The sequence below is a fragment of the Rhinoderma darwinii genome, chromosome 5 (assembly GCF_050947455.1).
Source record: "Rhinoderma darwinii isolate aRhiDar2 chromosome 5, aRhiDar2.hap1, whole genome shotgun sequence".
Lineage (NCBI taxonomy): Eukaryota > Metazoa > Chordata > Amphibia > Anura > Rhinodermatidae > Rhinoderma > Rhinoderma darwinii.
Genome location: NC_134691.1, coordinates 327,459,402 through 327,478,494, shown reverse-complemented (window position 1 = coordinate 327,478,494; position 19,093 = coordinate 327,459,402). Strand labels below are relative to the sequence as shown.

The 19,093-nt window shown below is 38.5% G+C and overlaps 1 protein-coding gene and 1 long non-coding RNA gene across 4 annotated transcripts in view; one reads left to right on the top strand and one right to left on the bottom strand.

Moving 5' to 3' along the window:
- CDK14 (cyclin dependent kinase 14) overlaps positions 1–19,093 on the bottom strand; it is a 399,726-nt gene that overhangs the window by 189,911 nt on the left and 190,722 nt on the right. For all 3 annotated transcript variants that reach the window (XM_075827675.1, XM_075827674.1, XM_075827676.1), the window contains 2 exons: positions 14,515–14,635; positions 2,365–2,458 (listed from right to left, as the gene is read on the bottom strand). In XM_075827675.1, coding sequence (XP_075683790.1) covers positions 2,365–2,458; positions 14,515–14,635 — 215 coding nt within the window. The remainder of the gene's footprint in view (positions 1–2,364; positions 2,459–14,514; positions 14,636–19,093) is intronic.
- On the top strand, positions 10,318–11,029 carry LOC142653043 (uncharacterized). The gene is made up of 2 exons (XR_012848030.1): positions 10,318–10,383; positions 10,716–11,029. It is a non-coding gene; the product is annotated as an uncharacterized LOC142653043 (long non-coding RNA).

The window sequence follows — 19,093 nt, the reverse complement described above, 5'->3', positions numbered from 1 at the left end:
ACCGGTTGCATACAGCATGTCCGCCCTTGCAACCTCATGCCTACATATTGCTGTATTGTCACATGGAAAAGCTGCGAGAGGTCTAACGATATCTAGACAGTATGTATGGTCACCCAGCTTTCGAAAAAAAAGATACAACTAAGAATCAGCGGAATAAAATGTTTTACAACAAACATTTTGGGGGTAAATGCTCTTTAGGGACACAACCTGCGTTATTAGGTGTATAATAAGCTATAATTACAGTAAAGAACAGTCTAAATTACCAATTGTCTCATTACAGACAACCCCTTTCAACATGAGTCATAAGTCCGGCTCCTGGAACCTCAGGTAAGCAGCTGACTTTTCCGCGGGAAGATGCGGCAGGTGATACATTTTCCCTGCAGTGGCCACTGCTGGCAAACCGTAGTATTACATAAGAACAATTAAATGAATGCCATCTATGTAATATATAGGCGGTCCAGGTCTGCCAGAGAAAGAACTACTGATTGTTACAGGTCACCCCAAATTGGGCGATTCATCTCGGTGATGTCCATATCTAAAATAGTGCATACGAAAAAGGTTTTAAAGATTAGCCAGGCCCTTTAAGCCTAACACAGAATCTGTATCATAAACCTTTATGAGATGTGTCATTATGTGTGTCAAACACCCCCCCCCCCCCCCCCCAGGCCTAGCAGTGATTAGACAATCACTCCCCCCATCCGGAGCCATCAAGTGCTTAGTCAGTATGAAGCCGAATGCTCGATGTTCCACTCTCATGGCTGTTGTTGGATAGTAAATGGTGCGTGAGACATAAAGAGCCAACACAACCTAATTCTCAGAGGTCAGGAAGCAGAGCAATTGAAGGATGAGAAGCGTTATGAGAATCAGCAGAAAATAAATCATTTCAGCATGAAGGTGTCATAAACAAACATGCGGCTAAACATGGTGTACAAATCTCACTAAATATTACAGGACAGCTGCAGAATTACACCCCAAATATAAGCCGGATTGTTATATGAGCTGACATAAAGCAACGACCCACAGTGCTGACAAATACATCGCTACATGTAATTGTTGTTTGCATTATTGTCCCATTTATCCAGGTTTTAAAAGGGCTTAAAAATAAAAAATATTAGCTGCATTTTTTTCAGAAACAGCGCCACTCTTGTGCATGGGCCGTGTCTGGAACTGCAGGTTCAGTTCCATTCACTTGATCAAAAGTACAAACGTAGCCATCTTTATCTAGACTCTGATAACTTGCTGCAGCGTGAGATCACACAACAAAAACCATTGAAAAAGTCAAGATAAAGGATCTTGCCACTGTGTATTTAATGTGTTAAAGGTCAAGATAAAGACGTCCACATCTGTACATCAAAAAGGTGGTGCCGTTTCTAGAAAAAAAGACCTGTTTTTCTAAAGGGCACCTACTGCATACATCTATACACTGGACTCAATAACAAATACGTTTCCAGTAAGCTCCCCCTAGTGGTGACTTAGGAAGCAAGAAATGTATTTGAGCACTACATATAATATCTATCTATCTATAGATATATATATATATATATATACACACACACACACACACACACACACACAGGAGATTTGGAACAGTATCATAAAAATGGAGCTAGTCCACTATAAAAATATATTAAGCATTTAGCACAGACTTTTATACAGGGACATCCAACCAGAAATAAAGATTCTCCTGTTCAGATCATTCACCTCATGTTTTTGTCCATAGGGGGCAGTATTACAGTAGATAGCAGTGGTGCAGTAAAGATATTCTACTGTATATAGTTTATAGGTGATAAAAAGAAGCACAACTTTTTTTTCAGCCAAGGAATATACAATTGGCAGCTCATACAAAACGAATGACTCAGCAGGCGGCGCCAAAGACAAAATGAGTAAAGAGAATATAACATTTGTGCGCTATCTTTAGGCATGATGGGAGGGACATTGAGAAGAAGGCAAAAAGTGTTCATCAAAATCTACTTTTTCAAAAATCTCTTAACCATTTACAAATTTACCAATTCTACAAATGTTAATAGCAATAATGACTGGGACTACTTTCTAACAAGAAGGTGATTGTGATATTTCTAAGAATTCCCTCCCTCAAAATAACAATTTCAATCTCACTCATACTTAACCTGGTAGAATACACAGACATGAGACTTGGAAATGTATTATTTATTGCATATCATATTTTATATGACAGCAGGAAGGACACTGGATGAATACATATCCAGGAACCCCATGTGTGTATCTATATGGGGGGGGGGGGGGAGAAAAAAAAATAAAACAAATCAGCATTTTAGAAAAATGTCAATCTTGTATCTCATGAATAGTAAATGACATCAAAACAGAATTAAAAAAAATAAAACTCACCAGAAATATTCGTTCCAGTTGGTCCTGAATGTCTTTCATTCCTGGAAAGGCAGCGACACCCTGCATCATCTCTATGAATATGCATCCTACTCCCCTGCCATTGGAAAAAAGAAAAAAAAATGATTGTAGGCGATTGGCAATTACGTTTGGTCAAGAACAGTGAACCATCAACATGTGGACCCCACTGAGCTACTGCATAGCTACTTAGGGTATGTTCATACGCTGTGTTATCAGGCGTATTTCGGGGCGTAAATGACTCGAAATACGCCTAAGAAAATGGTAGCTAAATGCCTACAAACATCTGCCTATTGAATTCAATGGGAAAAACGGCATTTCGTTCAGACGGGGCGTTTTTCTACGCCACCGTTTTAAACAACGGCGCGTAAAAAAACGCCCTATAAAACGAAGGAGCATGTCCCTTCTTGAGCGGTTTTCCATTGTCAATGGAAAAACAGCTCCAAAAACAATCAAGAAAAACCACCTCAAACATTTTCAGCTTCAAAAACGGCTCATTTTCAGCCATTTTCGACCTTGCGTGTGAACATAGCCTTACATGTCGTGGGCTCAGATGCACCGCTTTAACAAATAACTTGTATAATACAATGGATTACAAGACTTAAAGTGCATTGATAAATTTAAAATGATTGGTTTAACTCAAACCAAATTTCAAAAATATTTTTGGTCTGGTTAACTCAAATCAGACCAGAAATAATTTTGAGGCCGAAATAAATCAGGTCACAATTTGCCATCCACAAACTGGCACTTTTGAAGACTATGTAAACACTGGTTTAACTTTATTAAACGTCTCATGTATATAATTTTAGTACCATTAAGAAGATGTCAGTCTGTAAAAGAAAAAGTCTTTTTTTTGTCTTTTCTTAATGTCGTAGCTATTTATTTTTGATTTTTAAAACACTCCCTGGGACGGCCATATTGCAGACACAAACGTCCTGCCTGTATTGACTGTATAGACAGTGCAGCAGGGTTGTGTGCGCTTTATTAGTGCTGCAATGAAGAGGAGTCATTATACAAATTCTTAGATTATTGCGGTCTCCCAGCAGTGAATGGAGTACAGCCCCTCCCCCAGAGACCAAGAAGAAACTGGGGAGCTGCAAACAAATATTATCGTTGTGTATAGTCCTGCCTTACCTATGCCTCAAGCAATATAATAGATCGGTCATTAATTTACCCACCCTCTAATGAGGAGATGACTCGGCTCATTCTGTCCCAGTCTATACAGCAAAGTTGACAAGTGAGCTAAGAAAGACAGGAAGAATCAACCTATTGATTGACCCGCTCTAGTGGCCAGAACTGGAATATATTTTTGTAGTTTTGTTTTATGTGGATAGTGAAAAAATATATATATACAAAAACGCCACCAAAACGTAAAAAAAAAAATGTTTAGAATAAATACATTATTTAAATATTATGTCATTTTCTGATAACATTCCTTTTAAAGTGGGTTTCCAGTTTTCCTTAGGACAGTTCCTTAATATTTGAATGGTGGGTGTCACAGGGGTTGGACTTCCATAATCAAACATTGATATCCTATCCTAATGATAAAAACGTCTCTTAATCTAAATGAAAGCCCAGCCAATGGTATGTATCTCATGACATATAGATATATCAGGAGATCCTCCAGGGTTCAAATCTGCGTGGCAAAGTGATGACTTGTTGCCGTGGCTAGCAAAGATCACCCTATAGAATAGAAAATTGAAAGCTGAATTATTCTTCTTGGCTTGCTTGCTGCCAACACAAGCGTGTATATCTCTATGCTGCCACGCTGCATCGGTGCCAATCTCACGTGTGACTGCTGATGTTACTAGTGGTGTGCAAACCTGGAAATTAGGAGCATCCAGATAAGAAGAATTTTGACTATATTCATAAGCAAAATGACAGACACTTGTTAATGGCAGAAAAAAATATTACTGGCACCAACCTCCCAATGTTAATACCAAATTAGACAGTGCTATACCATAACTGATCAAAGTCATTATTTTTTTTTTAGAGAAACTTCCAGAATTGCACCAACCTTTAAATTCGAAATTTTAAGACAATTATAAGCCCCGCCCACTCTCATGGGAACACCCACTAACAACATCAACAACACCCCTTAGCACAAGTCCCGCCTCCTGTTTGTGAAAACGGGGCAGATGGCAATTATGCCTAGCTGAAATAATATTTACTATAAGGTCTTTTTTTTTTCTCAAAAGTTTTTTCTCTCCAAATATTTTGATAGATGGTTGGGAAAAAAAAAAAGGTTTGCTAATCAATGGCTAAGACTAAAGCAAATTGGAAAAATAGGTGATTATATATAATGTTCCATCTGCCCAGGCTGATTACTGGAGAAGCTGCGTTGATTAAACTGCCAGTCATCATTTAGGCTCCTTAGAGGTCTATTACACAGCAAGAGCCACAATAAATCTTCGTCAAGTGCTTATATAATCAAGAATGAAAACAAGTGAAAAAAAAAAAAAAGAACTTTCATTACCAGATGGTATTGTCATTTACCAGAGAAACTTTCTGCAGTGACACGTCCAAATCTAACAGTAGAAAAATGTGGTCACCGAGACTAGAAATACCAAAAATACCAGTTCATTGTTATCAGCCACTTCTGACTGGGGAGAGGATAATTATTATTATAAAAAATAATATAATTTTTTTTTTTTTTAAACCTTATGTACTTTTTGGAACATTGATTCCTTCCTTTATTATTTTAATGTTTTTGTAAAAATAAAATATAAGAATGATAAAAAAAATATATATATGTTGGTGCTATAAATGCAAAAGAGCAAAAAATGATATAATTAAAAAAATATAGATCGAAAGATAAATAGATATGGGATAGATCGAAAGATAGATAGATAGAAAGATAAATAGATAAATAGATATGGGATAGATATGGGATAGATATGGGATAGATAGATAGATAGATAGATAGATAGATAGATAGATAGATAGATAGATAGATAGATAGATAGATAGATAGATAGATAGATAGATAGATAGATAGATAGATAGATATGGGATGGATAGATAGATAGATAGATAGATAGATAGATAGGAAGATAAATAGATATGGGATAGATATGGGATAGATAGATTAGATAGATAGATAGATATGGGATGGATAGATAGATAGATAGATAGATAGATAGATAGATAGATAGATAGATAGATAGATAGATAGATAGATATGGGATGGATAGATAGATAGATAGATAGATAGATAGATAGATAGATAGATAGATAGATAGATAGATAGATAAATAGATATGGGATAGATAGAAAGATAAATATGAGATAGATAAATATGAGATAGATAGATAGATAGATAGATAGATAGATAGATAGATAGATAGATAGATAGATAGATAGATAGATAGATAGATAGATAGATAGATAGATAGATAGATAGAGCGATGGATAGAGATAGAGCTAGATAGATAGATCACACGAGCATACAGTAGAACATCTTCCTCTGTTTCTTCTCTGAAAATTGTGAGTGATTGTCTATCCAACTCTCTAGTGACTACGACATTGATCAGACCAGACACAAAGAACACCGTAGTGAAAACAAAGCAGATGATACAACATACAGAGAGATGGACGTGAGTGTCTGTACTGGGCAAGGAGATAAGCTGCAATATTATATTTGTAATGTACCCGCTATCCTGCATAGATACATAGATGATATACACCAGGGGTCTCAAACTCGGCCGGGTAAGTGGGCCGCATATAGAAAAAATTGATACAATACAAAATTATTGTTAATCAATTAGTTATTTGAACTACTATAACACTATATTATTAGAATAATAACACTACATTACTATAATAATAGCGCTAGGTTTAAAATTTGAGATATTTCTCCACGTGCTTATTTAAACAATCCAGCTTTCCAGTTTAAGTGTCGCTAAATGCAGTCCGGCGGCTCAGCACACATGTCAAGATTGGGCAGCCCCTTTTTAGATAGTGCCGCAGTGCCCTCGGTGGACGCTGCCGCAGTGAGCTCTGTGGATGCTGCCGCAGTGCCCTCGGTGGATGCTGCCGCAGTGAGCTCCGTGGATGCTGCCGCAGTGCCCTCTGTGGATGCTGCCGCAGTGCCCTCTGTGGATGCTGCCGCAGTGCCCTCTGTAGATAATGCAACACACCCCTAGATAAGGCCACAGTGCCCTCTGTAGATAAGGCCACAGTGCCCTCTGTAGATAAGGCCACAGTGCCCTCTGTAGATAAGGCCACAGTGCCCTCTGTAGATAATGCAACACACCCCTAGATAATGCCAGTGTCCTCTTCAGATACTGTCACACACCCACTTGTAGATAACGCCACAGTGCCCTCTGTAGAGGCTGCCACAGTGCCCTCTGCAGAGGCTGCCACAGTGATGTCAGGGGCTTGCCCAGAGCTGGAGTCCCGGAGCAGAGCCGCTTCTGGCACTCTGCCTGGGATTCCAGCTCTGCTCCTGACATCACTGTCCATATATGGACAGAGATGTCAGGGGCAACCCCAGAGCTGGAGTCACAGGCAGAGCGCTAGTAGGCTCTTCCTGGGACTCCAGCTGTGCTCCTGACATCACTGGGACTCCTGCTCTGGGGAAGCCCCTGACATCATTGTCGATGTATGGACAGCGATGCCAGAGGCTTCCCCAGAGTCCCGGAGCAGAGCCGATAATAGCGCTCTGCCCGGGACTCCGCTCTGGGAAAGACCCTGACACACTGTCCATATATGGGCAGCGATGTCAGGGAATTCCGCAGCTTCCCGGATTAGAGCCTATACTAGAGCTCTGCCCGGGACTCCGCTCTGGGGAAGACCCTGACACACTGTCCACACATGGGCAGCGATGCCAGGGAATTCCACAGAGTCCCGGAGCAGAGCCTGTACTAGCGCTCTGACCGGGACTCCGGCTCTGGGGAAGCCCCAGACATCGCTGTTCATATGTGGACAACGATGTCAGGGAATTCCACAGAGTCCCGGAGCAGAGCCGACACCAGCGCTCTGCTCCGCTCTGGGGAAGACCCTGACACACTGTCCATATATGGGCAGCGATGTCGGGGAATTCCACAGAGTCCCGGAGCAGAGCCTGTACTAGCGCTCTGCCCCGGACTCCGGCTCTGGGGAAGCCCCAGACATCGCTGTTCATATGTGGACAGCGATGTCAGGGAATTCCAGAATCTCGGAGCAGAGCCGATACTAGCGGCTGTGTCCCGCGGGCCGGAGATGACAGCCCCAGGGGCCGCATGCTTGAGACCCCTGAAATTATACACCATAGTGCTTACATATAGTACTAGCACCAGCCATAGCGGATATATAAATTAGGCTTCGTTCACATCTGCATCAGGGTTCCGTTCTGACGTTCCGTCAGGGCTTGCCGTCAGAAAGTCGACTGCGCTATTCATTCCGACTAAGCGACCGAACCCTTGCACAACTGAGACAAATGGAAACCATTTGCACCGGGTTCGTTACCATTGAAATCAATGGTGATACAAACGGAAACCTATGGTTTCCGTTTGTTACAGTCAGGGTTCCATTCGTATGGAAAGCTCCTACGGAACCCTGATGCAGATGTGAATGAAGCCTTAATAGTACAAGCGGTACATCATAGATACAGTAGCAGAACCAATAGGACATAGCTTAACAAATTACCGCGCACAGATGTTTGGTGGCTAATCGCCATTAGCCAACAGCGACCGAGGTCGCAAGCGCCGCATATCTATATCCACGGACGTAAACCGTGTCTGAAGGGGGTCGGATGTAAAGACCGAAACGTTAAACCCAGTTTGGACTACTACTTTTCTCTATATGTGAAATAAAATACCACTTATGGATAATACCTTGGAGTGCGGAGTTCCCATTTTTATGAAACACGCTGCGGGATCAAAAAAGCAGTAATGCCCAAATAAAACTACCATACAAAATCTAAAATTATACGGTCATACAGTGCTCGAAAGCAGAGCCCAAGTACAGTGCCATACAGTATTCAATAGTACATTATTCAAAGAACTACCTCAAAGTGCTGAAACATGTAGTGCATATACTGTATAGATCAATAGTACAGATAATGCCCAGATATAGTGCCCATTGTCAAAGTGCCCAGATAAATAGTTCATACACTGCCCAGAGAATGCCATGGGGTGCCAGACAGAAACTGTGCCGATTCTCTGTTCATTATCTTATAATCTTCAGTCTGCAGACATTTGGTAAATATTTATACAGCACATTTATCATGATAAAAGTATTGGAATTCAGCAGAGTATTCCCACTAAAACTTCCCTCTAATTTAACATTCAGCGTCTCCCGTACTCAAAATTGCAGTTCGTCTTCTCTTCGGAAGTGGCATTAATTAAAACCCGACTTGCATTCTTCATATGTTTTGTTCTGCCCGCACTGATAAACATCCTAATAATTTAAGTTGATCTCTCGGGGAGACAAATATAATTACAAGAGATGTCCGCCATTGATCTGCAAAATTACATAGAAAAACAAAAAGACAAAACAAAAAAATAGAATAAAATAATCACATTCATATGAGGATTTGTCAGCTTTCAGATGTGACTCTGGGATTATTGACCTTGTTTCTCTTCTGGAAGGTTTATTATGTTCGTAAATAAACTTGGGGGGGTTACATTTTTGTAATTTCTTTCAATTTCATGAATACAATTTAAAAAAATTAATTCGAGTTGTGTCAAGTGCCCAATACAAAGATGTTTTAGTACTTACATTACATGGTATTCATATGACACAACTCAACAGATTTCCATCTCTTTCTGTAGAGTCCAACTGCTTAAAAAGTTTCATTTCTTTGGAATCTCACCCAATGGGCAACTTAACGCACTCACATGTGATCTCAGACAAGGCGCAAGTTCTTTTTTGGCATTTATGGAAAGCACACCCAATGCAAAGGCCTACATAGCAGACCAGCAGGCTATGGAGATGCTATGGGGCCTCTGGAGAGAGGGAGCCCATTCCGGTTTGTCTTGTACCCATTTCGGTTTGCCTTCTACCCATTTTTATGGGTGAGGAGAACCTGCACAGGGATGTGGTCTCCGGTGCTGCAATTTTAGCAAAAAAGGAAAATGGGATAAGTGCACCAAGACTTGCAGTCTAAGAGGTTAAAAATGTGGTGGTGTCAAGCAGCATCTGAAAGGGGCCTAATTTTTATCCTTGCTATGAGCCACTGTCCTCTATGGAAACCACTGCCCTGAGGAAAATTAAAATGGGTCCCTCTTCTGGCCTCATTCCTTGATCACCCATAAAATCAGCATTGTGGGAATTGTGTAAAAATCCCACATCCTACAACATTTTAGATATGGGGACAAAAACAGGCTGGGGGGGGATGCAAACAGTGCGCCCCTCCACAAGTGTTGATTTTGAAATCTAGGATCACCACTTGGCATAGAAGAGGTTGAATCTGGCACTCCACCCCCTGTGACCTGCCTCTATAAAATCCCTTCAATGTGCAATTTCTTGGTCCTGGCTTGGGACCAAATTTGGGACTAAGATGCCTGGGTAAGTCTTCTGTTTGGAATAGCATATCTCCACATCTGTACAACAACCTGAGTGGCTGTCGGCCAACCAGAAGTATTATGGAGCTGGTATCATTTGGCTCATTTTGAGGTGATGGTACTAAAGCATTCTCTACCCCCCAAAAAAAAATCAGATGCCCTCATTACCAAAATGAGGCCAATATGTATCAATGCGACCCTCCGGTCTCAAGACAAAATTATAAATATAATGGGCTATATGGAGTAAAATTACCTGGTGCGCTCCAGTTGCCCCATCTGCTGTGCATCCACCATTTTAGGGTACCCTCTGTGTGGTCTCAAAATGGCCGCAGAGCTTCTTTGACCGAGTCTAAGGCACTTCTTCTGTTCACCGATTGGACAGAACTGCTCATGTGAGCCAATCTCAGAACAGTGGGAGTGTCTCAGACTCTTAGTCCAAGAAGCCATTATGAGCTAGCACAGAGGGGCCCCTAAAACGGCAGATCCACCGCAGTGGGGCACAACTAGAGGGCACCAGGTAAACTTACTCCATATACACCTTTATATATATAAAATGTTGTGCTGGGACCAGAGCTTTAAGGCGCCATTATTATTTTTTTTATAAACGCTCTAAAATTCAGCTAAGTGACAGATACACTTTAAATCAAAAACTTTCCAAAGTGGAAAATGTCACCTAAATATACGGTGTATTAAGGTGAATGTCATTGAGGTACAAGCAGACATTTCTTCGCCAATTCTGAAAAAGGGCTCAAATAAATTGGTTTGACACATAACACTGGTAACCAGTGGACAATCTTAAAGGTCAAGCTTGGAGTATTTTGCAATTAATGGCTTTGTTCTGTCGTTCAGCCCTACAGCATACAGGATTCTCCACTAGTTTAGATGTATATCCCACTCAGTTGGCGCCTGAAAAACCTATGGATTACAACAGCGCTCTGCAGGCGTTGCTATGGAAACAGAACATCTTTACCTCAGGGATCGTTATTTAAAAACAAAATATGGAGCAGAAATGAATCACGGGAGCACCTGTCAATCAAAACCACTCCAATTGTGATTTTTTCTCCGCCAGAAAAGGCTAAATGTTAACAAAACGATCATAGAGCCTGAATCAAATTGGAGAGGTCCTCACTCGGATTTCAAAAACATAAAATCGGTGAAAAACATTTCGTCCGTGTGATCAGCTTATTAACTTAAAAAAAGGGGGGTTTTTTTCTGTACATTTAAAAAATGCTCCTAGTTTCCCCACATAAAAAATAAATAAAATAAACAAAAACATTAATTTCTCCATGTGAATTACATTACGGGGTGACTAAGGTAGAATGATTACACTAATGAATTATCCATTCACTAAATTATTAAGAAATGTAAAAAAATTATACGTCAAATTATATTTTTACACTTGATCCAAATGAGTTAAAGGTAAATCTCCAGCCAAAACTAGAGAACTCCTTTTGTCCAGCGTTAGGTCAGTCAACCAATGTTTAGACCGTGGGCAGGAGCGGACATACCACACGTGCAACCTGTGCAGCTGCAAACGGGCCAGTAGGTAAGGAGGCAGAAGTGTGTGTGTGTGTGTGTGTGTGTGTGTGTGTGTGTGTGTGTGTGTGTGTGTATGTGTGTCTGCTTCCGGGCTCCGTACATAACATTATGTGCCACAACATCCAGAGCGGCTTATCGGTGCGGGGTCCGGGTGTCAGACCCGCACCGATGACATACTGAAGACCTATCCGGTGGATAGGTCATCAGTTGTCAGAAGGTGGACAACCGCTTTAACTGCAGGATTTTTGACTGATCATTTTATAATAAAAACAATTTGGAGCAGTCACAGCTATGAATAGAGAGACCTGATGTGTTATTGCACTGAGGTCAGTCGTTTTTAGTTCCAGCCCTAATGTTCTACGATAGCAAATGAAGTGTAAAAATAATCCGCAGACAGTAGCACCTGCTTCTCCGAGCACTCCAAAACAACAATATTTGCACAGCCATTGAAGTGCAGCTGGTCCCCTCAATTGTAGGGCCGTTTCCTTCCTCTGCTTGAGCAGAACCCTTAATAAACCTCATTCATTACAACATCAGGCCATTTCGTCTGATCATCTGTTTTGTTGGGTGATACTTGTGGAAACATAAGAGGCTTGTTTTATCTGGCAGCCAGTTCAAAATCCCTTCCAAACAAAAAATTTTTACAAAAAACTCTCGGGAGCAGATAGACCATGGCACACAGTATAATAGGTTCTATTTTATCCCATCAGTATTCTTCAGCAAGGAGGTAGATGAATAAAATACAATACTAATAGTGTCATTTGTCACTTTTGTCCACCTCAGGAGAAGTCAACATGTATTTGTGAAGCTTCAGTACCGGAGCCACGAAAGGTCTGGGGTGCAACATTCATCATATAGACATGGGTAATTGCGGTCTTAATTTTTCGAAGTGAAAAAAATGTGGGCCCATTAGGAAATCGGATGTGACCGGAATTCCCGACACAAATGCCGAGTGGGAAAAAGTATGTTCTCCTTGGGGAAATATTTATGCGAATAAACGCAGAATTTTAAAATAGGGGGTAAATATAAAAACTTCCTAAATAAGTTAAACTACAAAATCATAACGTGAAAACAGTAATAATAGCATGCAAGTCCATATTCTTTTCTACAGGGGACAGTATAAGGTTATTGTCACAATTCATGACTTTATTGAGCACTTTATTTTTTATTTTACAACTGTTGTAAATGGTTTTGGCAACAGATGACAAGTTGATATCGGCCTTTATTGTTATTTTTTATTTATTTCAACCCATTAAAAAAGTAAAAAAGGATCGAAAACCGATCTATTTTTTATGTTTTGGATTAGTACATATTCATGCACTATTGAAATAAAAAATACGTAAAAACTAAAATAAATAGATAAATAAATTATCAAAAGACCTTTATTTTGTCTTATTAATATGGGACAATTGGAGGAGGGGCGGATGGTGATCATTTTATTCAAGTATTGTTAATATTTTTTTTTAAAAACTGATGCAAATTGATGCATTTTGTGAACCATTGCGGACTCTTAATATCTGTCACAAACTACTAAAACGAACCCATCCTTATAGGTGTTAGTGCTGGTTTACTCAAAGTTTCCAATTGGACACATTAAACATCAAATCCTAATTGGTTATGGAAAAAAAAAATTATAGTCCCGGACAATCCCCCAACCCTAATATCTACAGAGAATTTAATTGTTTTTTTTAATGCAAAACACCTATAGAGGACTCTTAGATCATTGGACTACTATATTGCACATAATGGATTGTTAGTCACACATATTGAATACATATATATATACATACACACATATAGATAGATAGAGAGAATAGATAGATAGAGAGGATAGATAGAGAGAATAGATAGATAGAGAGGATAGATAGAGAGAATAGATAGATAGAGAGGATAGATAGAGAGGATAGATAGAGAGGATAGATAGAGAGGATAGATAGAGAGGATAGATAGAGAGATAGATAGATAGATAGATAGATAGATAGATAGATAGATAGATAGATAGATAGATAGATAGATAGATAGATAGATAGATAGATAGATAGATAGAATAGATAGATAGAGAGGATAGATAGAGAGGATAGATAGAGAGGATAGATAGAGAGGATAGATAGAGAGGATAGATAGAGAGGATAGATAGAGAGGATAGATAGAGAGAATAGATAGAGAGAATAGATAGATAGAGAGAATAGATAGAGAGAATAGATAGATAGAGAGGATAGAGAGAATAGATAGAGAATAGATATATAGAGAGAATAGATAGATAGAGAGGATAGATAGAGAGGATAGATAGAGAGGATAGATAGATAGAGAGGATAGATAGATAGAGAGAATAGATAGATAGAGAGAATAGATAGATAGAGAGATAGAGAGAATAGAGAGAATAGATAGAGAGAATAGATAGATAGAGAGAATAGATAGATAGAGAGATAATACACACACATATACATACACATACATAAACTTAGGCCCCATACACACGACCGTAGTTTTCATTCTTGATTACGGATCAGGTAATTTTCAGATAAAATTGCGTATCCATTAATTTCTATTGGTCACGGACACCTTTCAGTATATTTACGAATGGGTGTCCGTGCCGTAGAAGTGATCCGCAAATGATAGAACATCTCCTATTTTTGTTCGCAGTTGCGGCACAGACTCCCGATAGGCGCATCCGCAATTGCGGACAGCTACGGAGGTGGACCTGTAGCAGCCGCATTGCTATGTGACGCTAGTGAATTACCAAAGATTCCTCCCAGTTTTTTTGCGGATCCGTAAATACAGATGAATTATGGATGCACTACGGACTGTATTTGCGGACAGCGTGCCATATATGTGGATACGTTTCGGATGACTACGGATCAGTGTTTGCAGACAGTAAAAACCATTACGGTCGTGTGCATGAAAACTGTGGTTTTCTATATTACAATATTTTAATTCAATATCTTATAATATTTATTAAAAAGATTTTGAATTATGGACACAATATTACTGACGGGACAAACATTATGTATGAAAAATCATTAGGGTAATTAAAACTGGCATTATTCATTCATTTTGATCAATGAAAACTTGGCAATTCTACAAAAATGAACATTAGAGCGATACATACCACATGTCCAAACAGGTGGAGTATTCTGTGGAGCCCAATAAGACATCAGGAGGTCTGTACCAAAGTGTTACTACTTCATTAGAGTATGTGTGGCTTGGGACTGATTTGGCTCGAGCAAGACCTAAAAAGACAAAAATCATTTATGTTACACAAATTATTTTGATATAATAAACTACTTCCAAGACATTGAAGGAAAAATAGCAAAAATGGCCTATATTAAACAGAAAAAAAATAAAGTCATTGGGTTATAAGACCTAATAGAAGATATTTAACAATCATATTTCTAAATTTCAATCATTTTAATGGGTTTAGCACTCGTGACGAGGTACAGATCAAATAGTGGAATACATGAAGTACACTTTTAATCCAATTAGCTAATAAATAAATTTCAAAATGTACTATGCATGTTCAATGTTCACCTTATTAGCATCTTTTTTACCGTAAATTTGAAAACAAATTAATGAACAGTGAAATTGAGCGGATCAAAAAAAAAGCTAACGATAAATAAAAAACAATGATAAAAAAAAACAACAATTTTACTAAATGGCGACAGCACACTGTGAACACTGATGTAACCTAAACCGCTAAATATAAATAAATCTGCATAACATGATAAATCTTTTTTTTTATTTTTTTTTTTAAATCAAGTAATTTTTTATTTTCATCAAAAACAAAACATTTGCGATACAGCACCGCAATATGTGTAAAACTCTCCCCTCCCCCCTTCTTCCAAAGTATGCATGCTAATGAATACAAAGTAACATCACATATATCAATATCAAAAAAACATAATATACCATCTATAAATCTATGGCATGTTCGAAAAAGAGATAACAAAAACCCCCTACGGCCGATCCGATTACGCTAAACATCATACATCATCTACCCGACTAACGCATTCCAGACTACATGCTAAATCTACTCACAATAGGGAGGTTCTTAGTGCACATTTTGGTCAAAAAGTGTTTGCCCACCTGCCACGGCAAGGTATATATATATATATATATATATATATATATATATATATTTATATATATATAAGCACTGGCTAGAGCTCAAATTTTTTACATAGACATTTAGGCTGGGTTCACACGACCTATTTTCAGGCGTAAACGAGGCGTTTTACGTCTCGAATTATGCCTGAAAATACGGCTCCAATACGTCGGCAAACATCTGCCCATTCATTTCAATGGGTTTGCCGACGTACTGTGCCGACGACCTGTAATTTTACGCGTCGCTGTCAGAAGACGGCGCTTAAAATGTCTGCCTCCTCAAAGAAGTCACTTCAGGACACTTCTTTGGACGTAATTTGAGCCGTTTTTCATTGAATCCAATGAAGAACAGCTCCAAATTACGGCCGTCAAAGACGCCTCGCAAAATGCGAGTACGAGCAATTACGTCTGAAATTCAGGAGCTGTTTTCTCCTGAAAACAGCTCCGTAATTTCAGATGTAATGGTCGTTATCGTGTGCACATACTCAGAGTTTGATGATAAAATTGCAGCTGCCTACAGCCACCACTAGAGGACTCTTAAGAGCTTACTGTATACATTTATACATTAAACTCCATAACAACACAGTATGCTTACTGTTTATGGGAGATCCCCAAAAGTTTTCCCTGAATTCCTTTTGTAAACAGCACAACTCATTAACAATGCAGCAAGAGTCTGCCATCTTCAAATATATAGCAATAGGATGAAATAAACGAATAGAACCATGATAAGTACATTAAAATTCCATTATATTTTTTTAAACTAAAAATAACTTGCTTACCCTTACATTAAACCAGAAACAATCCAAAACTATAGAACAAACATAATTTAAAGAGGTTGTCGCGTGAAGACCACCCCTTTCCATATCCCCTATTAGGGCATATGGACATCAGAGAGAGAGAGATCCCCCATTTAGGACCCTCCCTCTATGTGCCGGAGCAGAGAATCACTAACAAAGTGTGGCTCTCGCTCTGTCAGACCCCAGGAAAAATGTGTGGCCAGCCGTAGCTTCCTTTGGTATAACATCTGACTGCTGGGGGTTAAAGGGAATCCAGACCCGCGGAGAACAACTGATTTCTGGGCCGGCTTTGATTGATAAAGGGGTTGTCTTCATGAGACAGTCCTTTTAAATAATAAACATTACTTTAATAATACAAACAAGAACAATAGAGTACCATATGCCGTAGAATTCATACATTCGACTAAAATCTTCGTATTCACTAAAGCTGGTGAGGGTCGTACCGAATAGAAGTGGCATAAGAGTCATCCTAGTATCGACATCCCACATTCGAGAAATGCAATTGGATGAACATTTCAAGCTAAAAAGAGTTGTGGAAATGTAAACCACACTTTACAAAAAGTTTCCCAAAAAAAACAAACCACTTGATGTGCTAAACGTTATAATTATTCAACGCAAGTTTAACGGAAACATTTAATTAAAAAAAAAAATCAAAAAGAGCAAATAATGATAAACAATAGAACTGGAGTTTGCCCCTTTACTGTAGAGAAGAGAGAAAAAAAATTACATATATAATTTTTTCTCTGCGAAAAGTTACATTTTGTTTTAGACTTTACACTCCGGGCGTCAGACAATTGAATAACCCGATTGTCACTCATCACACACGTTCTTCCATCTCACCGGCTTGCCAAGTTTGATGTAAACAATAAGCTACCAAACCAATTATCCAATCTCTTTACACCTCTACAACCTTTACATTAAGGGAAGAAAAAAATTCTGCATGAAATGGCCTTCAAGATGATATACATTCTAGCCAATTACAGAGCACTACAACGAACAAAACACACAAAGAGAGAACATGCAATACAAAACTGCAATTGCTGCTGTCAATTCTCATCTGAAGACAACAATTCTGAAGGAGACTGCTCCAAAAAAGACAATAAGCAGAATAGAAATCAGGGAAATTTTTGAAATATGAAATTTATTAAATTAATTGCTTCTGGTTTTTAGGTTGGTTTTTAATGATAGTCCAAAATTTCTGAAAAAATAGCAAATTTGTTTCCTTCAATAGTTAATTCAATAACAATCTCACTGTAACTGCAGCTCTTTTATTATTAATGTGAGAACGAGTGCATAAGAAGGTGTAATTATTATGATTATAATTCGAAAAATGTACAAATTGTGAAAAAAAAAGGTCACAAAAAAAAAAATTGCAATAAAAATGTAAAAGTGTGAAAAGTCATATTTTAAAAAAAGTAATATTTTAGTAATAGACTGTAGAGGTATTTCAAAAATATCTACTTATGCTACATATAAGCCAACAACATTTTTTATGAGAACGGAGAATTCCCCAAAACAGTTTTTATAAAATAAAAAGCACAGTTATTTCCCTGTCACTCATTATGACAAGCATATGTGACATGACCAGTAGATACCATGTGCCGCATTCATGAGGGATGTGGGTCAATTAGAGAGGCGTTAAATAATAAATTTAACCTTTGTATGATATTGAGAGGCCATCATTAGCAGAGGACTGCAGGTCCCTCTGTGGAACTGTGGATTCTACAATCTGTCACTATGTGATATATGACCTCTTATATAAGTAGACCACCAAGTATATATCCCTGTCAAAATCTCTACATGTATAAAATGTGAAACAATTTCTAAGGCCATATAAAAAAAATGTGTATGATACAAATCTCTGAGTGAAAAATTATTAAAAAATAAAATATTTTTTATATATATATATATATATATATATATAAAAGAAAAATGACACACATACATAATATATATATATATATATAAATATATATATATCATGTATGTGTGTAATTTTTCATGTATATATACACACACATACACACACACACACACACACACACACACACCAAGAATTCAGGAGAGCTTTTTCATGCATATATGGTATATTGGGCTAGACATTTAAAACATAATACGGACTTTAAAAAAATTAAAAAAAAATTAAAAAAACAGCCCAAACAGGTATTTTCTCCTAAAAAAAAATATGTGGCCATTGGACAAATTCTTGATGATATTAAAAGCTATGTGCACCTTTGAAATAGTTTTTTTTTTCTTGTTTTTTAATAAAAATGTGTATCTGTGTGACTGGTGCAACTTTCAAAATGCTTTTTATTAAAAATGATTTAGACTTTTTGAGATACAGCTGCTTTGTATCCCGTATACACAGCAGCTGTATCGTGCGTGGAGACCTGAACCTGTCAGGTCCGCAAGACCAACGGGTTCAGTGTCAGCGGATCCTGCGAGGATCGAGCGGTTACCGATCACATCTAAGTTTATAACTTAGATTTGATCAATAACAGGTGGAGTCCTGCGGACCTGTTAGATCCAGGTCTCAGTGCACGATACAGCTGCTGTGTATACAGGATACAAAGCAGCTATATCTCCAGACGGAGCCCAATAAAGTTAATAGATTCCTTCAGGGACCTTTGGTTTCAAACATGCGACGGATCTGACAACACCAGTTTTTCGTTGTTCTGCTCCTATGATGGAGCAGAACAACTGAAAGCCCTGACTCCTATGTGAAGTCATGATGTGGTAGGACAGGATTGCCAAGTAATCATGGGTGCTTATAATAATATCTTTGCTGTC